The sequence below is a fragment of the Oncorhynchus kisutch genome, linkage group LG18 (assembly GCF_002021735.2).
Source record: "Oncorhynchus kisutch isolate 150728-3 linkage group LG18, Okis_V2, whole genome shotgun sequence".
NCBI classification, from domain to species: Eukaryota; Metazoa; Chordata; class Actinopteri; order Salmoniformes; family Salmonidae; genus Oncorhynchus; species Oncorhynchus kisutch.
In genome coordinates, this window is record NC_034191.2 from 64,452,913 (window position 1) to 64,479,511 (window position 26,599).

Consider the following 26,599-nt stretch of genomic DNA (forward strand, 5'->3'; position numbering starts at 1 on the left):
TCTGTTTCACCTGTCCTTGTTGTTGTCTCCACCCCCTCCAGGTGTCACTTGTTTTCCCCAGTGTATTTATACCTGTGTTTCCTGTCTCTCTGTGCCAGTTTGTCTTGTATCTTCCAAGTCAACCAGCGGTTTTCCCTTACTCCTGCCTTTGCTATTCGCTTTTTTCTAGTCCTCCCGGTTTTGACCCTTGCATGTTCTGTACCCGCCTGCCTGACCATTAGAGCCCATTCAAGAAGGCTCAAGGTCATTGGCCACAGGTAATATGATGTCAAATCACAATATATATACAGTAGCTTTGATTGGACTCAACATCTTACTTTCAAAATCTTAGCTAGCAGTCATCATCATGAATCAAGTCGACAATCTACTGGCAAATCATTTTTAATCCTTGACATATGAAGAGAAATTATAGAGTAAATATATCGGTGCTCATAGGCCATTGGAAATAAACATTACACAACAAGTTGGAAATCACAAATTCAACAATTAGTGGTTTGGAAGGAATCAGTGGCTAACTGTGAGCATTGCAAAGCAATCATTAGCCTGCTATTCAGTGGAGTGGCTGTGGGGTCCCAAATCTAAGATTAAGGGTCTCTTTTCCTAGTTCAAAATCATAAACATTCAACATTGGCCATGCTGTAAATGAAGCATGATTTCTGCTGCGCTCAAAACAACTGGATCTGCAAAATCTGACTTTAGTGAGTTCAAGACAACTTGGAACTCTGGAAAAATTAGCTACGACTGGGAAAATACGTCTTGAACTTTCATTCAACTCGGAATTGTACATTTGGAACTCGGACCACTTTATAGAGCTACAAGCTGAAGATCACTGATGTCATCATGATTCTGTCTTTTTTTCTCTCTTCGAGTTCCCAGTTGTCTTGAAAGCACCATAAATCCAGAGAATGATAAAATTTGATGATAAAGTCTGATGACAAAATTTGCCCACGAAGGACCACCGCGCCACCTTCCTGTTCAAGTCAGCACAACAAGGTGAGTCCAAAAACATATTGTATGCACTGCATAAATTATGTAATATGCCAGGGAGATATGTATACTATAGCTAAGAAAGTAATACTAAGTGTATGTTGTGTAGTAAGCTGTTAGTAGCCCATGCGTCTCACTCTAATAATTTGGCAGACATGGCAGATGTGTTGTTGCCTTCGCTTACCACCTGGGGGCGACCCGTCAGGAAGTCCAGGATCCAGTTGCAGAGGGAGGTGTTTAGTCCCAGGGTCCTTAGCTGTGATGAGATTCGTGTGCACTATGGTGTTCAACGCTGAGCTATAGTCAATGAACAGCATTCTCACATAGGTGTTCCTTTTGTTCAGGTGGGAAAGGGCAGTGTGGAGGGCGATTGAGATAGCATCATCTGTGGATCTGTTGGGGCGGTATGTGAATTGGAGTGGGTCTAGGGTATCCGGGACGATGCTGTTGATGTGAGCGGGGGGGGGGGGGGGGGTAGTAATCATTAAGGCAGGTTACCTTCGCTTCCTTGGGCATAGGGATTATGGTGGTCTGAATTTGTTGCATTTGTTCTGAACTGACTTGCCTAGTTAAATAACGGTAAAATAAAAAATACAAAAATAAACACCAGCTACCGAGAGCGTTATCACACATTTATTCAGAACAGCTTGTTCTCTCGTGCATGCTTTCAGTGTTGCTTGTCTCAAAGTGAGCATAAAAGGCATTTAGCTCGTCTGGTAGGCTCGCGTCACTGGGCAGCTCGTGTCTGGGTTTCCCTCTGTAGTCCGTAATAGTTTTCAAGCCCTGCCACATCCGACGAGCGTCAGAGCCGGTGTAGTAGGATTCAATCTTAATTCTGTCTTGATGATTTGCTTGTTTGATGGTTTGTCGGAGGTCATAGAGGGATTTATTAGAAGCGTCTGGATTAGTGCCCCACTCCTTGAAAGTGGCAGCTCTATCCTTTAGCTTGATGCGGATGTTGCCTGTAATCCATGGCTTCTGGTTGGGATATGTACGGTCACTGTGGGTCATCGATGCACTTATTTATGAAGCCAATGACTGAGGTGGTATACTCTGTCATTAGATGAATCCCGGAACATATTCCAGTCTGTGCTAGTAAAACAGTCCTGTTGCGTAGCATCCGCGTCATCTAACCACTTCCATATTGATCGAGTGACTGGTACTTCCTGCTTTAGTTTTGGCTTGTAAGCAGCAATCGGGCGGATAGAATAATGGTCAGATTTGCCAAATGGAGGGCAGGGGAGAGCTTTGTATGCATCTCTGTGTGTGGAGTAAAGGTGGTCTAGAGTTTTTTTCCCTCTGGTTGCACATGTGACATGCTGGTAAAAATGTGGTAAAACGGATTTAAGTTTGCCTGCAGGAAAGTCCCGGCCACTAGGGGCGCAGCTTATGGATAACCATTTTCTTGTTTGCTTATGGCATAGAGTTGGATGAGTGCGGTCTTATTGCCAGCATCGGTCTGTGGTGGTAAATAGACGGCTACAAATAATATAGATGAGAACTCCCTTGGTAGATAGTGTGGTCTACAGCTTATCATAAGGTACTCTACCTCAGGCGAGCAATACCTTGAGGCTTCTTTAATATTAGACATCGTGCACCAGTTGTTATTGACAAATAGACACACACACCCCCACCCCACTACCAGACGTAGATTCTCTGTTCTACCTGTGCATGGAAAATCTCCTCAGATCTATATTATTTGTGTCATTGTTCAGCCACGACTCATTGAAACATAAGATATTACAGTGTTTAATGTCCCGTTGGCAAGATAATCTTGATCGTAGGTCATCAATTTTATTTTCCAATGTTTGCACATTGGCCAATAGAATGGATGTCAGTGGGGGTTACCTCACTTGCCTACGAATTCTCAGAAGGCAGCCCTACCTTCACCCTTTTTTCCCGTATTTTCTTCACACAAATGATGTGGATTTGGCCTGTTCCCGGGAAAGCAGTATATCCTTCTCGTTGGACTCGTTAAAGGAAAAATGTTCTTCCAGTTCGAGTAATCGCTGTTCTGATGTCCAGAAGTTATTTTCCGTCAAAAGAGATGGAAGCAGCAACATTACGTACAAAATAGGTTACAAACATCGCAAAAAAACGAACAAAATAGCCCAGTTGGTTAGGAGCCTGTAAAATGTTAGCCATCTTCTTCGGCGCCATCTTTCGTTTGTCACCGTTATAGTGCAATTAATGCATAGTTTAGTGTTGTGTTGTGTAATGATTTTGCTGGCATGCATCCCACAATAATATATATTTTTTGCCCCACCAAGATTTACATGCTAAAATCGCCACTGATGTACGGTATGTAAATATACAGTAGCTTACTCTACATACCAGTGTCATGCTACACAGGACTAGCCGTGATCTCAACATTACAGAAAAACCCCTCTCTCTCTCTGCACCACCACCAGCCGTTTCATACAGTGTAACTCATGCTAATCCAATCCGCCCAGCAGAATGCTAACGAAGGCATTAGCATGCACACAGGGGGGCTACGTCTGGGTCTGATGGTTGAACGGAGATGTGGAGCTGGCCTCTTCCCTGCAATGTGATGAAAATCTGAAGATGGATATTGTCCGCCGGTTGCCAAGATTATTTTGCAAGAGAGCTGGCTGAGTGGCTGGCTAATGTCCCCTAACCGACCCGACAGACGGACAGACAGACGCTCTCTGACCAGCAATGTGACAATGACTAAACACTTCCTGGATCACATGAAGATAAGAGCTGACTTAACGGAGGTGATTTGCTGAACCATGTATGTTTGATGAGTCATCTTGCCTCATCGGAAGAATTGTTAGCTCCCCGAGGTAATGCCTAGTCTTTAGCTCAGCGGGTCTTATCGCATACAGAAGACCCAAGTTCAGGAAACTACAATTGCAGTGCAAAAACTCACTCGCTCCCTCCCTCGAAGAGCGGAGTAATGAAGATCCAAAATGCTAAATTAAAGCACACCTCTCTTTATTGTACTCTCAGAGCACATTTAAACAGCAGGCTTTCTCATACCCCTTCAGTTAATTTGTAGTTCAATCATCTCTAATTAGAAATAAACCCATTAGCACTCCCTCAGTGCATCCGCACTTCCCTGAGCTGTGACTAAATTAATGGAGCTAGCTTACTCTCCTCTGTAACAGCTGATTCAAGATCAGGTGTCCTTACACTTCTGACTGTGAATGACTATCACCGCAACAACAAAACAGTCCCCAGTTCAGTTTGTTGTGTAATGACTGAGGGGGAAGAGGTTGAACTTGTGATGCTGTGGTTACAGGGAAAGTACACTGTGCCATATAAGTTCAGACCTCTTGGCAGTGGACATAGGCCTAATACAGGGATGTAGTGATGTAACCTATCAGCATAACATGAGGATGACCTGTCCTTGTTGACCCTTATGGGAAAAACCACATGATTTCACATGTAGGTTTTCACAAGATCACATAAGCTTTCACATTGAAATGTTCACATGTTAATAATTTTCACATGAGTTTTCACAGCTGATGCTTTGCAATCAAAAATGAGTTGTTAGGATATACAAACAGTGCTTTTAACATAGTGTTTTCAACTTACATACAGTATTTGACATACTTTGACATACATGATTATTACATTCTTTGTTCATTTATACAGTAATTATTATTCAATGATTCATGTCCTCACCTTGGATTTGAACTCACTTATGGCATTCTGATTTCCTGCAAAATGCCAACATGTCTGTGTCAAAAACTGATTTCAGCGCTATTCCTACACTTTGGACTTCAAAGTAAATCTCAGCTTTGTTAAAAATACTCTCAAGAAAAACGATTATATTTATCCCAGTGATTCAGGAATAACATTCATAAAAAAATAATGACTCATTGAATTTAGGTTAAAAGTTACATTGATGACTGTTTGCAAATCCAAATACATAGATTTTTTGGGTTGAAATTACATGGAAACAACATTGATTCAGTTTTTCCCCAGTGGCATATTATACGTAATGAATGTGTAGAGGAATGCTATAGACTTTGCAGCACAGCAAAAATAATCAGTGTATATTTAATCCTGAGGTTGTGAGTTCAAATCCCAGGTGGGATCATATTGAAAAGTCAGTACTAAGTGATCATGTGATGTGTAATCATAATGTCATTGATTAAAGATTTTTACACAATTTTAGTTGAACAGCGTACCACTTACTTTAAAACCCCCATATAATTTAATTCCCTTACAAAAAAAATTGTGAAATGTGCAGTTTCACATTGTGAAATAAATGTTTTCAAATCTTGAGCTGAAATGTTTGAAACCATTCCAGTTAAAAGTTTGGACACACCTACTCATTCAAGGGTTTTCCTTTATTCATACTATTTTCTACATTGTGGAATAATAGTGAAGACATCAAAACTATGAAATAACACATATGAAATCATGTAGTAACCAAAAAAGTGTTAAACAAATCTAAAATATATTTGATATTTTTCAAAGTAGCCACCGTTTACCTTGATGACAGCTTTTCACACTCTTGGCATTCTCTCAACCAGCTTCATTAGGTAGCCACCTGGAATTAATTTCAATGAACAGGTGTACCTTGTTAAAAGTTAATTTGTAGAATTTCTTTCCTTCTTAATGCGTTTGAGCCAATCAGTTGTGTTGTGACAAAGTAGGAGTGGTATACAGAAGATAGCCTTATTTGGAAAAAAAACAAGTCCATATTATGGTAGGAACAGAGGAACTCTGGAGCTCTGTCAGAGAGACCATAGGGTTCTTGGTCACCTCCCTGACCAAGGCCCTTCTCCCCCGATTGCTCAGTTTGGCCGGGCGGCCAAATCTAGCAAGAGTCTTGGTGGTTCCAAACTTCTTCCATTTAAGAATGAGGGAGGCCACTGTGTTCTTGGGGACCTTCAATGCTGCATAAATGTTTTGGTACCCTTCCCCAGATCTGTGCCTTGACACAATCCTGTCTTGGAGCTCTCCGAACAATTCCTTGATTTTTGCTCTGACATGCACTGTCAACTGTGGTACCTTATTATGACAGGTGTGTGCCTTTCCAAATCATGTTCAATCAATTAAATTTACCACAGGTGGACTCCAAACAAGTTGTAGAAACATTTCAAGGAGGATCAATGGAAAAGGTTGCACCTGAGCTCAATTTCGAGTCTCATAGCAAAGGGTCTGAATACATATGTAAATTAGGTATCTGTTTTAAATTTTTAATACATTTGCAAACATTTCTAAAAACCTGTTTTCTCTTTGTCATTATGGGGTATTGTGTGTAGATTGATGAGAAAAATAATATATTTGATCAATTTTAGAATAAGGCTGTAACGTAACAAAATGTGGAAAATGTCATATACACTGTAAATATACAATAAGTAGGTATTATTTGTCTTGGGAGTATGTTTTGTTTGGCTCCAAGGCCAGGCTGAGAGACCTGGGACCGGTTTTCAGATTGCGTTGGAATTTAGGCTTTATTAAAAAAAAAAATATTATACTTTTTTGTCCCCAACAAGTCTTGTCTCATCGCTGCAACTCCCGTACAGACTCGGGAGAGGTGAAGGTCGAGAGCCGCATGTTCCCCGAAACACAACCCAACCAAGCGGCACTGCTTCTTGACACAATGCCCACTTAGCCTGGAAGCCAGCCACACCAATGTGTCAGAGGAAACACCGTGCGACTGTGTCAGCGTGCACTGCGCCCAGCCCGCTACAGGAGTCACTAGTGCGCAATGGGACAAGGACATCCCTGCTGGCCAAACCGTCCCCTAACCCGGATGACGCTGGGTCAATTGTGCGCCGCCCCATGGGTCTCTTGGTCGCTGCCGGCTGCAACAGAGCCTGGACTCGAACCCAGAATCTCTGGTGGCACAGCTAGCATACATATGTGTACATTGCAGTGCCTTAGACCACTGCGCCATTCGGGAGCCGGATTATTTGTGTTTTAACGACGCACCGTAAAAAAATTACGTCTGAAGATGTCAAACCCGATTCCGAATACACCACACAATGCATTCGTTACAAAGTGAAACGTAACTGTGTCATCACAGAAGCTGGCCGGTGCTGAAAATGATTCCAGAATACAGGATAAAGGGCTCGCTGTAGCTCTTAAATGATTTATGGCTATTCAAAGTTTTTTCATTGCCTTTTAATACACAATACCGTTTTCCCATCAAGAGAAGAAATGTTCTGTAACCTATTATGTATTTAAGAGTTTGTATTATGTTTGGCATGTGTTATGAACTCTAAGTGCTTTCTCGTGGTATTTTGTGTGCAATGTTTGATTATGTATATTCTGCATTTCAGTTTGTAAACTGTGAGCAAGAATAAATAAAGTCAAAGTCGCTCGTTTGCTGTAGAAAATATCTATCCGACTTAAAAATGATATGATGACAATGGTTTTTGTAATTGCTCACCACATTATTGTAGCTTGATTGGTTTCAAGTAGGCCTACATATATTCAATAATTAAATAATAAACAATCCAAATAATTAAACATTACGTAACAAGTTAAGCGACGTTGCCATAGACCTAATATGTTGACCTTCAGGTTATTGGTGTCATGGCCGTCTGAATGAATGGACCAAGGCACAGCATACTTAGAGTTCCACATGTTTAATAAATATGAAACTCACCAAAAACAATACAGAAGAAAAGGAAACGTGACGTTCTGGGCTGCTCACAGGCAGCTACACAAAAACAAGATCCCACAAAAACCTTGTGGGAAAAAGGCTGCCTAAATATGATCCCCAATCAGAGACAACAATAGACAGCTGCCTCTGATTGGGAACCATACCATGCCAACATAGAAATGAAAAAACTAGACTACCAACCTAGTCACACCCTGACCTAACCAAAATAGAGAATAAAAAGGATCTCTAAGGTCAGGGCGTGACAATTGGTTAGGCTACAGTAAAATGCATGAGCTTTTAGATAATAGTAGCCTATTGCCTTTTGGCCTTGTAGCTACGAATATAGAAGCGGCTTAGATGGCTTAATACTAGGTAGGTCTATCAATTGTACATACATGAAAGTGATGTATCATCAACAAAAAATGTATCCTTGATTCGCTTGTTTATGACATTGCAAACCTTTTAGGCTATTTATATTCAACTATGACATCTTCAGCGGTCACAGAGAGACAGATAAACACTCATTCTATGTTTAGAGTAGATTTTACATTTACATTTTAATAATTTAGCAGACGCTCTTATCCAGAGCGACTTAGTCAGCTAGGTGGGCCAGCCACATGTCTAAGTTAAAGCATTTTTCCTCAATAAATTAGCTATACTACACAGCCAAAAGCATGTGTCTGCTCTTCGAACATTTCATTCTAAAATCATGGGCATTCATTTGGAGTTGGTTCCCCCTTTTCTGCAACAACAGCCTCCACTCTTCTGGGAAGGCTTTCCACTAGATGTTGGAACATTGCTGCGGGGATTTGATGTTGGGCAATTAGGCCTGTTTCCAAAGTTCTAGTGTCCAATGGCCATGTAGTGTATCTGTCTGTGAGTGTGTAATTTTCTTTGTGTAAAGTGACGCTGGAGGGAAAACGTGACCTAACGACGCACTTAGCTGTTCTACGAGTGATGTTAGACTACGAGTGATTTCAAGTGCAACATTAATAAAGACTGTTTTTCTTACAAAGGTTCTAACAATGAACTTGCATGTGTTTTTCTGCTCATTATAAAAATTGGATTTCAGTCTTGGAGGTATGTTCCCTGGCCGATTCCGCATTTGGTTAATTATTGTCCCCCATAAGGCACTGTAGACGCAGAAGCCAAATCAAAATAAAATACAATTGTATTGGTCACATTCACATGGTTAGCAGATGTTATTGTGAGTGTAGCGAAATGCTTATCCTTATAGATCCGACAGGGCAGCAGTATCTAACAGGTAATATCTAACAAATACCACAACAAAAATGAATACACACAATCTAGTAAAGGAATGGGATGAGAATAAATAAGTATATGGATGAGCAGTGACAGAGCGGCTAAGATGCAATAGATAGTAAAGAATAAATTGTGAAGGATACAGTATACATTATATACATATGAGATGAGTAATGCGAGATATGTAAACATTATTAAAGTGGCATTATTAAAGTGACTAGTGTTCCATTTATTAAAGTGGCCAATGATATCAAGTCTGTAGGTAGGCAGCCACCTCTGTGCTAGTGATGGCTGTTTAACAGTCTGATGGCCTTGATATAGAAGCTTTTTCAGTCTCTCTGTCCCAGCTTTGATGCACCTGTACTGACCTCGCCTTCTGGATGGAAGTGGGGTGAACAGGTAGTAGCTCGGGTGGTTGTTGTCCATGATGAACATTTTTGCCTTCCTGTGACATCGTGTGTTGTAGGTGTCCTGGAGGGCAGGTAGTTTGCCCCCGGTGATGCATTGTGGAGACCACATCACCCTCTGGAGAGCCCTGCGGTTGTGGGCAGTGCAGTTTCCGTACCAGGCGGTGATACAGCCCGACATGATGCTCTCAATTGTGCACCTGTAAAAGTTAGTGAGGGTTTTCGGTGACAAGCCCAATTTTTTCAGCCTCCTGAGGTTGAAGAGGTGCTGTTGCGCCTTCTTCTCCACACTGTCTGTGTGCGTGGACCATTTCAGTTTGTCAGTGATATGTACCCCGAGTAACTTTAAACTTTTCACCTACTCCACTACTGTCCCGTTGATGTGGATAGGGGGGTGCTCCCTTTGCTGTTTCCTGAAGTCCACGATCATCTCTTTTGTTTTGCTGACATTGAGTGAGAGGTTATTTCCCTGACACTACACTCCTACATCTCCTCCCTCTCGTCGTTGTTGGTAATCAAGTCTACCACTGTAGTGTCGTCTGCAAACTTGATGATTGAGTTGGAGGCATGAATGGCCACACAGTTGTGGGTGAACAGCGAGTACAGGAGAAGGCTGAGAACGCACCCTTGTGGAGCCCCAGGGTTGAGGATCAGCAGAGTGGAGATGTTGTTTCCTACCTTCACCACCTGGGGGCGGCCCGTCAGGAAGTCCAGGACCCAGTTGCAAAGGACGGGGACAAGACACAGGGTCTCAAGCTGAATGATGAGTTTGAAGGGTACTATGGTGTTGAATGCTGAGCTGTAGTCAATGAGCAGCATTCTTACATAGGTATTCCTCTTGTCCAGATGGGATAGGGCAGTGTGCAGTGTGATGGCGATTGCATCATCTGTGGACCTATTGGGGTGGTAAGCAAATTGGAGTGGGTCTAGGGGGGTCAGCCATGGAGAAGAGGAGCCCACAGTCTTTGGTAGCGGGCTGTGTCTGTGGCACTGTATTGTCCTCAAAGTGCGCAAAGAAGTTGTCTAATTTTTCTGGGACCAAGACGCCGATGTCCGTGACGGGGCTGGTTTTCTTTTTGTAATCCGTGATTTTCTGTAGACCCTGCCACATACATCTCATGTTTGAGCCGTTGAATTGCGACTCCACTTTGTCTCTATACTGACGCTTGCTTGTTTGGAATAACTACACTGTTTGTATTCGGTCATGTTTCCAGTCGCCTTGACATGATTAAATGTGGTGGTACATGCTTTCAGTTTTGCACGAATGCTGCCATCAATCCACGGTTTCTGGTTAGGGAATGTTTTAATAGTCACAGTGGGTACAACATCTCCTATACACTACCTTATAAACTTGCTCACAGAGACAGCGTATACGTAAATGTTATTGTCTGAGGCTACCCGGAACATATCCCAGTCCACGTGATCAAAGCAATCTTGAAGCGTGGAATCCGATTGGTCAGACCAGCATTGGCTAGACCTAAGCACGGGCACTTCCTGTTTTAGTTTCTGCCTATAGGAGAAGAGCAACAAGATGGAGTCATGGTCAGATTTGACAAAAGGAGGGCGGGGGAGGGCCTTGTATGTATTGCAGATTTTAGAGTAGCAATGGTCAATTGTGTTACTCGCTCGTGTACTGCAATCGATATGCTGATAGAATTTAGGTAGCCTCATTTTAGCTTTGTTAAAATCCCCAGCTACAATAAATGCAACCTCAAGATGTATGTTTTCCAGTTTGCATAAAGTCCAGTGAAGTTCCTTGATGGCCGTCTTGGTATCTGCTTGCGGGGGGATATACACAGGGGTTCTTTTGGGAGATAATACGTCAGCATTTGATCGTGAGGAATTCTAGGTCAGGTCAACAAAAGGAATCGAGTTCTTGGATGTTGTTACAATTACACCATGAGTCGTTAATCATGAAACACACACCCGCGCCCTTCTTCTTACCAGAGAGATGTTTGTTCCTGTCGGCGCGATGCACTGAAAATCCCATTGGCTGTACGGACTCCGACTGCATGTCCCCAGCTAGCTATGTCTCCGTGAAACAGAGTTTGTTACAATCCCGGATATCTCTTTGGAAAGCAACTCTTGCCCTAATTTTGTCTACTTTGTTAACTAGGGACTGGACATGTGCGAGTAATATACTCGGAAGCGGTGGGTGGTGTCCACGCATTCCAAAGCCTCACTAGAAGACCGCTCCAACACCCTCGCCTCCGACCGCGTTGTTTTGGGTCGGCCTCTGGAATCAGTTCAAATGCCCAGGGAGGTACAGACAAAGGATCCACTTTGGGAAAGTCGTATTCCTGGTCATAGTGCTGGTTGTGCTGGTTAGTTGACATCTCTCTTATATCCAATAGTTCTTCCCGGCTGTATGTAATAACACTTAATTAAGGTTTTCTGGGCTAACAATGTAAGAAATCATTTAAAAAACTAAATACTGCACAGTTTCCTAAGGACTTGAAGCGAACCTGCCATCTCTATTGGCGCCATTTTGTCAAAGCCTATTTCCCTTCCTCAAAATCCCCAGAATGATTCTAAGACAACTCAAGAAATCTGTAATTAATTTTGATGTTTTTGCCAAGGTTGTTTTAATTATTCAATTTTACATCTAACTAAGGTGATGGTGCAGTACCATTTTTTAAAATGTTAAACATTACAATACATTCACAACAGATTTCACAACATATTAAGTGTGTGCCCTCAGGCCACTACTCTACTACCACATATTGTAACGGTTTTCTTGAGTCGAAGAAGAGGCGGACCAAAACGCAGCGTGGTTATTATTCATGGTTCTTTAATAAAGAAACTATACATGAATAGACTAACAAAACAAGAAATGTAAAAAAACGAAACAGCCGTTTCTGGTGCAAAGACAGAGACAGGTGGGCGGTCGACCCAGGGAGAGTGTCGGAGTCCGCCTGGGATTCGCTGGAGCAGTGTGAAGAGGGGTATAGGAGAATGGAGTTGGAGAGACAAGCACGGCGGCGCGGACGGAAGCCCGAGCTGCCCCTCTGTCCCGAGCTGCCCCTCTGTCACGAGCTGCCCCTCAGCCCAGAGGCAGGTGTTAGTCATTGTCTCTGATTGGGAACCATATTTCGGTAGCCTGTTTGGTGTTGGGTTTTGTGGGTGATTGTTCCTGTCTCTGTGTTTGCACCAGATAGGGCCTTTTCAGTTTTTCAAATTTCTTGTTTTGTTAGTCTATTCATGTATAGTTTCTTTATTAAAGAACCATGAATAATAACCAAGCTGCGTTTTGGTCCGCCTCTTCTTCGACTCAAGAAAACCGTTACAGAATCACCCACCACAACAGGACCAAGCGACAGGCAGCGGCAGCAGGAGCAGCGCAAGGAGGACTGGACATGGGAGGATGAGTTGGACGGTAAAGGACCCTGGGCACAGCCAGCAGAATATCGCCGCCCCAAGGAAGAGCTGGAGGTGGTAAAGGCGGAGAGGCGCTGGTATGAGGAGGCAGCACGGCGGCGTGGATGGAAGCCCAAGAGTCAGCCACAAAAATGTATTGGGGGGGCACACAGGAAGTGTGGCGAAGCCAGGTAGGAGACCTGCGCCAACTTCCTGTGCTTACCGGGGGGCGAGAGAGATATGTGTTATGCTGTGAAGCGCACGGTGTACCCAGTGCGGGTGCATAGCCCGGTGCGGTATATACCAGCTCCGCGTATCGGCCGGGCTAGAGTGGGCATCGAGCCAAGTGCCATGAAGCCGGCTCTACGCATCTGGTCTCCAGTGCGTCTCCTTGGTCCGGCTTACATGGCACCAGCCTTGCGCATGGTGTCCCCGGTTCGCCTGCATAGCCCAGTGCGGGCTATTCCACCTCACCGCACTGGCAGGGCAACCGGGAGGGGGGGGGGGGGGGTGTACTGTCACACCCTGACCATAGTTTGCTTTGTATGTTCTATGTTTTGTTTGGTCAGGGTGTGATCTATGTTGGATGTCTTGTTTATCTGTTTCTGTGTTTGGGCCTGATATGGTTCTCAATCAGAGGCAGGTGTTAGTCATTGTCTCTGATTGGGAGCCATATTTAGGTAGCCTGTTTTGTGTTGGGTTTTGTGGGTGATTGTTCCTGTCTTTGTGTTTGCACCAGATAGGGCTGTTTTGGTTTTTCACATTTCTTGTTTTGTTAGTCTATTCATGTATAGTTTCTTTATTAAAGAACCATGAATAATAACCACACTGCGTTTTGGTCCGCCTCTCCTTCGACTCAAGAAAACCGTTACACATATCTACAACACAAAATCCATGTTATCGTGTGTTTGTATGCATGTGTCTGTGCCTATGTTTGTGTTGCTTCAGAGTCTCCACTGTTCCATAAGGTGTATTTGTATCTGTTTTTCTAAATCAAATTTTACTTCATGTGGAATACAGTTCCATGTAGTCATGGCTCTATGTAGTACTGTATGCCTCCCATAGTCTGTTCTGGACTTGGGGACCGTGAAGAGACCTCTGGTGGCATGTCTTGTGGGGTTTGCATGGGTGTCGGAGCTGTGTGCCAGTAGTTCAAACAGACAGCTCGGTGCATTCAACATACAAACCTCTCACAAATACAAGTAGTGATGAAGTCAATTTCTCCTCCACTTTGAGCCAGGAGAGATTGACATGCATATTATTAATGTTCGCTCCCTGTGTGCATCCAAGGGTCAGTTGTGCTGCCCTGTTCTGAGCCAATTCCAATTTTCCTAAGTCCCTCTTTGTGGCATCTGACCACACGACTGAACAGTAGTCCAGGTGTGACACAACTAAGGCCCGTAGGACCTGCCTTGTTAATAGTGCTGTTAAGAATGCATAGCAACACTTTATTAAGGACAGACTTCTCCCCATCCTAGCTACTGTTGTACCAACATGTTTTAACCATGACAGTTTACAATCCAGGGTTACTCCAAGCAGTTTAGTTTCAATTTCCACATGATTCATTATAAGATTAAGTTGAGGTTTGGGGTTTAGTGAATGATTTGTCCCAAATACAATGCTTTAAGTTTTATAAATATTTAGGACTAACTTATTCCTTGCCACCCATTCTGAAACTAACTGCAGCTCTTTGTTAAGTGTTGCAGTAATTCCTGTCGCTGTGGTAGTGTCGGGTCCTTTACTCAAAGCCAGGGGCAGGTCATTAGTAAAGATGTAAAAGAAAGTCGGGCTGATGGGCGGGTCTGTCTCACTATCTATGCAATCACTGCAGCTGTACACCCCATGTTAGTGGGCAAATGTACATTGTCAAATCAAAACCCAACCACGGGAGTTCCAAACTCTGTTTTAGACAAGACAGAATTCATGACCAAAATTATACTTTTTACACATTGTAGTAAATTCTGAAACGAGAATAACTGTTTCTAACTCATTCTGTGTCAGTGCCGTTTTCAAATGGATTTGTTGCTTTTTAAAGGCAGTCGCTTTTTAAGATTCTTTTGGGAAACCAGGCCCTGGGCAACATTATTGACCTCTGTTGATCTGTTGTTGTCGTGCCATGCAGAGATGAGAGGGGGAGGAGGCAGTCATGCAGTTCATTGAAAAGGCTGGGAAGAGATGGGTATTGTTAATAGAAAACAGGTTTAATCAACAGCAAAATTGTGTGTGGAAAATGATCTTGTTTTTAGCTCTATCAGCATTAGCAATGATTTCTTTCTTTCTAGGCTATCCAAAACACAGCAAGAAGATAAACATAAGAGTTGCCTAGCCAAGGCTTTACTCACTGCAGACATTGGAAAACGTATGGAATATTTGGCATTTTCGTGGGGAAGATATTTCTGGACATGCACTTATAGCCCTACATACATTTTTCATGTGAGCTATTTGATTTATGATAGAGACACTGGAAATAAACGGGGATGTTGATTAACTGCACAATCAGAGTCAGGGTTGAACTATGAATGGAACATGTGGGAAAAAATACACATATTTGTTTTTTTTTTAAACTCACTAGTTGTTGTAGCCTAGCCTTGTGTCTGCATGCATCGCTACTTTCTATTCCACCCAACCTCGACCTCGCCATGTTCGGCAGGAGGCAGAAAGAAACTCCATCTATTCCATGCTGTAGGTGTTGCTGCCTGGAGTTGTTAATATAGTCTACAGTATCCTGGCATCTATCTGCTCTGCTTGTTTCTTCAATTTCCTCTTGCAATGTGCGTTTTTCTGCTTACCTTTTACATTTTCGCTCAGTGCCCTTCCGACTGAGGTGTTGGATTCTGCAGTCTGCTTGCAGAGAGAGAGCATTTTAAAGAAACACTCCACCACCTTCTCCCGGTACTTTTTTCTACTCCTCATTGGCGTTATATCGGGGAAGTTGGATTATATTCGTGAAACAAAGTCGTTTTCGTATATTTGTATGAGTGTGGTCCAATTATAATTAGGTTGGTTTATAGGTTAGTCCAGTAGTTGTAGGAATGAATGGATGATCAACGTTTGGAGGAGGGCGACAATATCCATTAACTCTTCTTGGTGGGTGCAAAGAGAGAGAGAGAGAGAGAGAGAGAGAGAGCGCGAGAGAGACCAGCCAGTCGCTAGAGAAGAATGGAGAATGCTCCACGAACACTATCCATCGCTTGAGGGAATCGATGAAGAAAGGATGAGATAAACACAATTCTTCTTTACGTTACGACTTTTGCTGTCGAACTTGATAGCCGGGGTTTTACGCATCTCAGTGAAAACAATTCGGAGAATGCGTTTAGGAGGATGGATACCCACGCGTCATTAGGATTTTTGTTTCCAGATAAAGGGATTGAAGAAAAATAACCAAAGCTGCTTTTTCTCCCTATATCTGTTTCATCGTTAGATTGTAAAGGTGGAGCGATCAGAGAAGGCCGATGACGGACCTATTAATCTGGTCAGTGCATCAGAACCACCAAAAGGTTCTGGAAACGTTTGGATGGAAATCGGGCGAATGTTTAGACTTGCTTTTGGTTTTATATGAAACTGGTGACTAGTAGTTGCGATTTTTCTCTCTCTGGAATTTTCATCTTCTCATTCAAGAAATTAAAGTCTAACTGAGGTGAAGATATTTGTCGGCTTATCAATTGTATTTTTATTTAATTTTTGGTATTTCGGTACGCTGTCCATTTCGCAATTCCCTTAAATCTCAATCGTTTCCTCTTGAAGTATTCCTTAATCTAAATGGAATTAGTTGAGCGTGAAGCCCCTTGTGAAAGGTACAGACATGGTACATGGGCACAGCCTCCTTCACGGTAAGTCACCACTTATATTGAACAGACTTTACTGTCTTGCGCCTATACCACAAAACCTTCATTGAGTTGTAAGCACAATATTCTTGAGTTTATGAATTGACGTACCATTGTGGTTGCCTGTAGTTGTCAGTCCAGTTGTGTAACGAATTTGATATCCATGCACTCATACCCCTTCACAATTTCTATAGTATAGCCTACCTTTTCAAACCGCATGTGTAGGCTACTTTTACATAGCATTGCATGCGGATGTATACATTATGGTATTTAGCCTGAAGATTGCATGTATAACCTACACTTTTTTCCATCTGTATGATGAATTGTGCGTAGAAGCCCAGTTATGTGTTGCCTGAGGTCTGCTGTATCAAACAGTGTAATAGGTAGATTATGCGTGCCTCTTGATTGCGCATCCAATTCTATAAAAACAAGTTCAGAAACTTTAGGGATTTAATTAACTGGTTTAAAATTAATCTAATTTGAGGTTGTATTTATTTAATGGTAAACTCGATTTTTTTTAAAGGCCCATATCCTTGTATTTTGATATCTTCAGAGTAGGCCTATTTTACGCTAGGCCGGATATACTACCAAAATGTATTTGTTTCTTGTTGCAGTTGTTGCAAGTCTACTCATACTTGGGTTGTCTGGGGCAACGAAGAAGGAAGCAGGTATAATGCACTCTATAACTGCATATTGTCAAGTCCAGAATTATTGTCACCCCCGATAAAGATGAGCAAAAAGACAGTATAAAATAAATAATACAAATACTGAGCTATATTGTATTCTCAGCTAAATCAGAAAATTATATCATATTATACTAACACAATTGCTCAGAGAAAGAGATTTTTTATTTATCAAGTCATATTTTTCCTCTCAAAAAGATAGGTGTCAAAATTATTGGCACCCGTTTTCAACACCTCACCTTCCGAGGATAACTGCACTGAGCCCTTTTCTAAAATGTTTTATGAGATTAGATCCTTCCCAATGTGTTCTCTAATCTCATAAAACATTTTAGAAAAGGCTCAGTGCGTTTATCCTAGCAAGGTGAGGTATTGAAAGGTGTTGAAAACAGGGCTGCCAATAATTTTGACTGCTATCTTTTTGTGAGAAAAAAATATGAATTGTTAAACAAATCTTTCTCTGAGCAATTGCATTAGTATAAAATTATATATTTTCTGATTTCTTGGAGCATACAATAAATCTCAGTGTTTGTATGATTTATTTTATACTGTCCTTTTGTTCATCTTTATCAAAGGTGCCAATCATTTTGGATCTGTCTGTCTGTCTGTCTGTCTGTCTGTCTGTCTGTCTGTCTGTCTGTCTGTCTGTCTAATCCACTTCACTCTGCTACTGTTTTTTTCAGTGAAAAACAATTCAGGAGTGAAGCCTGCAGGACAATGTGGCACCTGGGTGAAAGAAGGAGACGGGGGATTGTTCACTTCTCCCAACTACCCCAGCAAATACCCCCCAGAAGTGGAGTGTGTTTACATTATTGAAGGTGAATAGCTTTCACAGTAACTAACATCATTATAAAGCCATCTAAGTTTTTTGTTCAGATCATGGGTTGACATTCTTCAAGCAAATAAGGAATGTTTCAATAGACCACCACGAATAAGGAATACAGACTCTTAAATAGTGTTTCAGGAACCTTGATCTTACAGCATGTAACATATAGGGGTAGCCTAGTGGTTAGAGCGTTGGACTAGTAACCGGAAGGTTGCTAATCCTCGAGCTGACAAGGTACAAATCTGTCGTTCTGCCGCTGAACAGGCAGTTAACCCACTGTTCCTAGGCCGTCATTGAAAATAAGAATTTGTTCTTAACTGACTTGCCTAGTAAAATAAAGGTAAAAAAAATTTTTTTTTAAAAATAATAGTGTCCTCACATCTTTATAATCTTAGATCCAGGTGAGAAATTAAAACCATCTGTCTGTTTAACTCCTCGCTGTCTACTTGAGTTCAGGCTTCCGTGATTATGGATGAGCTCAAGTTGCTCTGTGAGTGGATGTATCTCTTCATGTTTCAGAGGGAAATCTGGACCAGATATTGAGATATGTGTTCACAGTAATTACTGATGGGATTGGCCAGTTTAGTTGCTGTGCTGCTGATGTTTGTCTGATGATGGTAATGAAATCAGACAACAAGTTGCAATCTCAGTCATTTTAATTTACGTTCTGGGAGGTTGATATTTGATTAATCAGTGGAGGAGATTAGGTTAAGGCCCTAATGATATTAACTAAATGAATACATGAAAGATCATCTCTACAGAGAGACTCTATTACTGGACTGGAGGAACCATACTAGCTGCAACAGTAACATCTGGGTTATGGTTTGAACTGGATTTATAGATGAAATGTGTATGATGGGCCAGACTTTTAGCCCGATCCACCATCCAGACCTGACCAAGTGTAAGCTTGTGAGATCATTGTCGATCGAGGCCACTGGACATTACCAATAGCCTACTGATAATTAAGATAGAAATATAAGGTTCCCTATCAGTCGGTCACACAGTATAACATACTATGGGGAGTCAACGACCAATCATATTCACCTGAAGAAAACTGAAATCACGCCAACCTGGCCAATGGATGCCTAGCCTACCCTCAGAAGCCTGGCTATAACATCGGGGCTTGCATCCATTTCCTAAATTCTTCGCTCTTCGGCTCGCCTGAAGGAAGAACGTGTTATGCAAACTATGAGATTTGACTCCACCTGAGGTGTCTGTTAGTGGGGAGAGAGTACTCGTCCCCCTAGATGTTGTGAGTTTTGGGTCTTGTTAGCGGTTTTTGAGTTTGCTAAAAGCTAACCATTTACCGTATGCTCTACTTGTGTAGTTAATGCTTCCTTGCTTGGGTAGGATTTGTGTTTGCTTAAAACACAGTACTTTCTGCCCTGCTTGTATAGGCAGTGCTTCCTTGCATGAGTAAGATGGCCAGTGGTAAGAGTAAGTTTAAAAAAAATGCTAACCATCCAAGTTTGAACCTCTGACCGTGCCCTAGGGAAAATTAAAGATACTCACGGGTGCTGTCCTGTTTGCCTTGGGTGGAAACACACTCAGGAGGCTTTGAGTCAGACCACTTTGTGTGACCTGTGTCTCCGGGTGTTGTTAAAGGGTCTTCCGGTGAAGCGACCTCGGGAATGGGGTTGTCTGAGAGCAGCAGCGGTGGTCGGAGTTGATAGGGGTGTCATCCCAGAGTGAGGCTCATTCCGGTTTCTCTGGCAGCGTTCAGAGTCCGGATTCCTGGGATGATACACTATCCCTAGATTGCTCTGGAAGGTTTTCAGACTGTGAATGGGACGACATCAGTCTGGAGCAGCCTAAAGCCCTGGCTTTGGACTCTGCGGGGGAGAGTGAACCATTGGTGGTTAATGCGCCTTTGATGGAACTGTGTCGTAGGGCTGCAGATCAACTGGGGGTGGATTGGCCATCTTCTACCCCACATCGGTGTTCCTCCAGGTTTGGGGGAAGGTATTTACCTTCTATCCCTGCAGCTGGGAAGCGTCGCTTACCCCTGTTTAAAGATTTTGCCAGTGAGCTAAAGGCGACCTGTGATTCCCCTCATTCAGCCAGGAAAGCTAGGTTATGGCGAGTTCATGAATTTAGAGGGTATGGAGGTATAGAGGGTATGGAGGCTCGTTTACACAGCTGGTGAGTTACTTAGCTCCAGAGGTTAACAAGGGTGCTAATCCTAGCATTGTGCTTCCAAATAAACATTGCCGGTTCTCGTGGATCAGCTGGACAAAGTGTACCAGCCTAAGGTTGTGGCATCCCGATCATTGAATGTGGTCACAATGCTATAGATGTATCATATCGATTTGCTGCAGGAGCAGAATAAGACCGTGGAGGCAGGGAAACCAGTTTCAGAGCTTCTTGACGGAATCCGTGCTAAGGCTGATTTTGTCCTGCTGTACTGTTGTGGCTGTGGGGAAAAGTATAGTGGGCGACAGTTGTGGTTCAGCGCCACCTCTGGTTGACGTATTCCCGGATTGCTGAGAGGCACATGCGGATATATTTGGATGAGACAGTTTTGCCAACAAGGTCGTTTGGCTTGGCTATGGAGTCTTGACAGGCCCATTTAAAGAGGAAACAAAAGCAGGACGCAGCTCTACAGGTCGTTTTCCAACTAAAATCATTCGCAAGAGCGGTTCGGCAGTTCCTGAGGCGTGAAAGAAAAGGTCCAGGCCCTTTCTGGGCATGCTGAGTTGAAGGAGAGCGGGGTGAAACCAGATTCTTCTGTGGCGTGGAAGAAGCAGACCTGGCGTCCCTAGCTGGAGGCCAGGGCAGGGGGCGTGTTCTCAGGGCCCTCCATCTCAAGCATCTACTGTGGCAATAATGCTCCCGAGTGGCTCGGTCAATGGGGGCAAGTTGCTGGTTGCCTAAGTCCCCAAACCTGGTGGGAGCTGGGTATCAGAACAGCGGTATCACAATAATACATTGTTTCTAACCAAGGTTCCTCATGTTCAGGGGTATCAAGTAGAGGTTGACCGATTAATCGGAAGGGCCGATTTAATTAGGGCCGATTTCAAGTTTTCATAACAATCGGTAATCTGCATTTTTGGACACCGATTATGGCCGATTACATTGCACTCCACGAGGAGACTGCGTGGCAGGCTGACTACCTGTTAATGCGAGTGCAGCAAGGAACCAAGGTAAGGTGCTAGCTAGCATTAAACGTATCTTATAAAAAACAATCAATCTTCACATAATCACTAGTTAACTACACATGGTTGATGATATTACTAGTTCATCTAGCTTGTCCTGCGTTGCATATAGTCGATGCGGTGCCTGTTAATTTCTCATTTAATCACAGCCTACTTCGCCAAATGGGTGATTTAACAAGCGCATTCGCGAAAAAAGCACTGTCATTGCACCAATGTATACCTAACCATAAACATCAATGCCTTTCTTAAATCAATATACAAGTATATTTTTACACCTGCATATTTAGTTAATATTGCCTGCTAACATGAATTTCTTTTAACTAGGGAAATTGTGTCACCTCTCTTGCGTTCTGTGCAAGCTGAGTCAGGCTATATGCTGCAGTTTGGGCCACCTGGCTCGTTGCGAACTGTGTGAAGACCATTTCTTCCTGACAAAGACCGTAATTAATTTGCCAGAATTGTACATAATTATGACATAACATTGAAGGTTGTGCAATGTAACAGCAATATTTAGACTTAGGGATGCCACCCGTTAGATAAAATACGGAACGGTTCCGTATTTCACTGAAAGAATAAACGGTTTGTTTTCAAAATTATAGTTTCCGGATTTTACCATATTAATGACCTAAGGCTCGTATTTCTGTGTGTTATTATATTATAATTAAGTCTATGATTTGATAGAGCAGTCTGACTGAGCGGTGATAGGCAGCAGCAGGCTCGTAAGCATTCATTCAAACAGCACTTTCCTGCATTTGCCAGCAGCTCTTCTCGGTGCTTCAAGCATTGCGCTGTTTATGACTTCAAGCCTATCGACTCCCGAGATTAGGCTGGCAATACTAAAGTACCTTTTAGAACATCCAATAGTCAAAGGTATATGAAATACAAATGGTATAAAGAGAAATAGTCCCATAATAACTACAACCTAAAACTTCTTACCTGGGAATATCGAAGACTCATGTTAAAAGGAACCACCAGCTTTCATATGTTCTGAGCAAGGAACTTAAACGTTAGCTTTTTTACATGGGACATATTGCACTTTTACTTTCTTCGCCAACACTTTGTTTTTGCATTACTTAAACCAAATTGAACATGTTTTCATTATTTATTTGAGACTAAATAGATTTTATTGATGTATTATATTAAGTTAAAGTAAGTGTTCATTCAGTATTGTTGTAATTGTCATTATTACAAATATATATATAAAAATCGACTGATTAATCGGTATCGGCTTTTTTTGGTTCTCCAATAATCGGTATCTTCGTTGAAAAATCATAATCGGTCGACCTCTAGTATCAAGAGTGCGGTGTCATCCAGGTGTGGACATAATAAAAACCGTTCCTTCCCCACATTCTGACGAACAGTTTTCAAGAGTGGCAGATATGAAAACAAGCTTGACAAAAATGATTTTATCCCAGTCCTCAGGGTGGCCCTCTGCCCCTTCAGGAGATAATGAATGGAAGACTGGCAGCATTCTCCGCGGGCATGAGCAGTTTCACCATGCGTGATGAGGACAGAGACAAGTGTGAATAGTCTGCAGGTCGCTGTGCCTCCTGCTTTCGTGGTGTCATCACGTCAACAGTTTCCAAAGTACGAGCACCTGTCTTGAGAGAAGAGATTTTGTCTCCTTCAAAAGCAGTCTATACGGGTGGTCAGAAGTGCAGAGCGGTTGGTACAGCCGGTACTTCTTAGTTCCCTAGAGCGATGGAAAATTGCATCCCATTCTAGAGTTGCATGTTTTAAATAAGCATCTCAAGGTTTGCAAGTTCAAAATGCTCACACTTTGCCGGGTCTCATTCTGTACTCGGTTCTGAGTCATGCGGTTTTGTCCCAGCAGAGGAGGGTCACATTCTGTCTCTGTCTGGCACGGTTTCAGCTTGGGCATTCGGTGCCTTTTCGCTTGTGCCTGAGGTTATTGGGTCTGGTGGCCTCTATGATAGCTGTGGTGTCTCTTCTGTTGATGTGTCTGTTTCAGCGCTGGGTGATTGCTACACGTCTGAATGTATCCTGCCACTGCCATCGGTTGCTCAAGGTATCTCGTCGTGCTTAAGGGCGTTGACTTCTTGGAGCGACACGCAACTGCTGTTGCAGGGGGTTCTCATGGGCCAGGTAGTGTCCCGCAGGGTGATCACGACAGATGCGTTCTCTCTCTCCTAAACCTGTGGGTGCGGATCTACTTTCCAGGGGGGGGGGGGGTCCTATCGCTACAGAGTGGGGACAGCACCTCTGGGGGGTTGCCAAAGATATGGGACCGGTTCAGAAGGGCTGACACGCATTTTCGTCTGTTGGGGAGTGTCCGTCAGGAGAGTCTGTTGTTGATTCTGGTGGCTCCCTGTTAGCCCAGACAACCCTGGTTCCCGGAGATCATCTACCTGTTGGGCAGGGACCCATGGATGGTTCTGTGTCATTGGGATCTATTGTCTCGGGGGCATGGGAGAGTTTGGCACGCATGACCGCAGATAAAGTATCTGTTTGTTTGGCCTCTAAAAGGTTGAATTTAACGGCTAGGAGTTTACCCTCAAACAGGATTACGACTATACAGTCTATATACTTTTAAGTGGCACGCGGTTGGAGTTAGGTTAAAGGAGATTCCTCTTCTCAGAGCTCTTTGGTGGACATTTTGATGCCTCTGCAAGAGCGTTTTGAGCAGGGCCTTTCTTTTTCCACATTGAAGGTTTATATGGCAGCCGTCTCGACGTGTCATGTAGGGATGGATGGCTCTACATCGGGGGCTCATCCTTTGGTGGTGCGGATCCTGTAAACCGTGCGTTGGCTCAGACCAGTGTCTAAGCCTATGGCCTGGGACCTGGCTTTGGTCCTGGATGCTCTGTCTGAGCCTCTGTTTGAACCATTGGTGTACACCTGAAGGTCCTTTCCTACAAGACCGCCCTACTCATGGCCTTGGCGTTGGCCAAGCACGTTGGAGATCTCCGCGTGCTATCAGTACACCCTCCATGTTCTGTTATGACCTAATGCAGCTTTTGCTCCCAAGGTTATGCCTATGTCTTACAGGTCCCTGGCTTTCGAGCTGTTCCCTTTCTCACCTCCTTTGTTTGCTTCCGGTGAACAACGTAGGTTGCATGGCTTGTGTCCGGTTCGCACTTTCCGCCGGTATATGGATAGGACGAAGGATATCCGTGTTTGTGACCAGCTTTTTGTCTATTTCGCTAATCCAGCTCATGGTAGGGCACTTTCGAAGCAGGGTCTTTCTCATTGGATTGTGGAGGCTGTCTCCCCGGCATATGACGGCAAAGGACAAGAGTTGCCTACCGGTGTGTGTGCTCACTTCACTAGCGGTGTGATGGCTTCTTGGGTATTATTCAGTGGCATGACAATTGGTGATATCTGTTTTGCAACCAGTTGGCGTTCCCAACATACAGTGGGGCAAAAAAGTATTTAGTCAGCCACCAATTGTGCAAGTTCTCCCACTTAAAAAGATGAGAGAGGCCTGTAATTTTCATCATAGGTACACTTCAACTATGACAGACAAAATGAGAAGAAAAAAATCCAGAAAATCACATTGTAGGATTTTTTATGAATTTATTTGCAAATTATGGTGGAAAATAAGTATTTGGTCAATAACAAAAGTTTATCTCAATACTTTGTTATATACCCTTTGTTGGCAATGAGAGGTCAAAAGTCTTCACAAGGTTTTCACACACTGTTGCTGGTATTTTGGCCCATTCCTCCATGCAGATCTCCTCTAGAGCAGTGATGTTTTGGGGCTGTTGCTGGGCAACACGGACTTTTATCGCTTGGATGTAACTGCTCCCTGTGTGGTTACCACAGTTCCCCTTGGGTTTGAGTCTTGGGCTGCGGTGGCAGTGCGCAAGTACACAGTTATCAGGTTACTGTAGGTTTCCTGGTTCATCGACTCTGGTCGGTGCTTTGCAGAGTGCGTGTGCATTTTAACAAGTCACCACAGGTGTTCTCTTGTGGTTCAAAACAACAGAACAGTTCTGACGTTTCAAGGTAAGTATTTTTCTTGGAACCGTGGGGTCAATGGGACTTGGGCTGCTGTGGCAGCGTGTCAGTGCGCATAGCTAAGTTGCAGCAGCTTCTGGTTCCCTATATAGGGTTCTGACAGTTGAGTCCTCATGAGGCTCTGACAGTTCAGGCTTCGCTGCTAAGTATTAGGGGAAAAGGTGGCTTCTGTAAACCCTTTTTGGAGCCGCTGGAACCTGTGTGTGCTTGGGTTAGCGTGGGCATCCTGGTTTGGTACTCTCTGAGCCATCTTGGAGCGTGATGTATGTTACCCAGATATATACCCAGTTATACCCAGATGTATGTTCTACCCAGTGTGAAAGGGAATGAAAGGGAATGTGCCGTTATAAATATAACTACTGTTCCCTGAAAGAGGGAATGAGGTATAACATATTTTGGCCGTCAAGGGGTTTGGGCTTGTTGAAGATTGGTACGGAATTGAGGAAATTCATGTGAGTCCTGGTGTTATAGCCAGGAAGGCGGGACTTCCGAGGTCGGGCTCAGCATCCATTGGCCCTTTGGGTGTGATTTCAGTTTTCTTCAGGTGAGTATAATTGGTCGTTGACTCCCCATAGTATGTTATGCCTCGTTTCCTCCTCCAGGGATCAGTTATATTCATTACTGTATGATTTATTTGCTTGGAATACTTGGAAAGTCCTTCACCAATAAATTAATAAAACACAGGGATTCTAAGATTCAGATTTTCTTAGTAGTTCAGTCATCTAAGCCACATAGTAGTTCATTAATTTAAGACAACTTACAGTGAGTATCTATTTCAATTGCATTGCAAAATGACTCAATGAGTAAACCCCCAATGGGCATTTACCATAAGAAAGCTTCATCTTAATTGCACGCTGTTTAATTGCACTTCATTTGTTCTCCATGTTTTGCCTTATATGCCTTATAGATGTACTGTGTTGTGTAATATGCTACACAGTTTGAGCATTATATTTATCTGTGCTATCTACTCTCTTTGTCTCCTCCAGCTCCTCCGAGGCTGTGTATCGATCTTTTCTTTGATGAGAGGTATTCTATAGAGCCTTCATGGGAATGTAAATTTGACAACATTGAGGTGCGAGACGGCCCCTTTGGCTTCTCCCCAATAATCGGGCGCTACTGTGGCCAGACCATCCCTCCCTTCATCAGGAGCAGTGGACGGTACCTCTGGATAAAATTTGTTTCTGATGCCGAACTGGAGGCAATTGGATTTTCAGCCAACTACAACTTCACTGCAGGTAACAACCGATACAAAGTATCCACACTACCTTCAGCTAGGCAATCGCAACATGCCCAATCGCAACATGCCCAATCGCAACATGCCCAATCGCAACATGCCCAATCGCAACATGCCCAATTGCAACAGCAGGATGGTGTTGACACTGCAAAGAGGCTAGTTCAGTATCCACAAAGCGTCTCAGGGTAGGAGTGATTTTAGTTCATAATAAATAAGATTATATGGACACATCCTAGATAAGCACTCCTACTCTGAGAAGCTATGTGGATATGGCCCCAATGCAAACATTGGCT

At 43.2% G+C, this 26,599-nt stretch overlaps 1 protein-coding gene across 2 annotated transcripts in view; it reads left to right on the forward strand.

Annotated features, from left to right (window-relative positions):
* The first annotated feature begins 15,536 nt into the window (after positions 1-15,536).
* neto1l (neuropilin (NRP) and tolloid (TLL)-like 1, like) overlaps positions 15,537-26,599 on the forward strand; it is a 172,512-nt gene continuing 161,449 nt past the window's right edge. For both annotated transcript variants that reach the window (XM_031796472.1, XM_020509044.2), the window contains exons 1-4: positions 15,537-16,436; positions 17,045-17,098; positions 17,794-17,928; positions 26,059-26,307. In XM_031796472.1, coding sequence (XP_031652332.1) covers positions 16,409-16,436; positions 17,045-17,098; positions 17,794-17,928; positions 26,059-26,307 — 466 coding nt within the window. In that variant the 5' untranslated portion in view covers positions 15,537-16,408. The remainder of the gene's footprint in view (positions 16,437-17,044; positions 17,099-17,793; positions 17,929-26,058; positions 26,308-26,599) is intronic.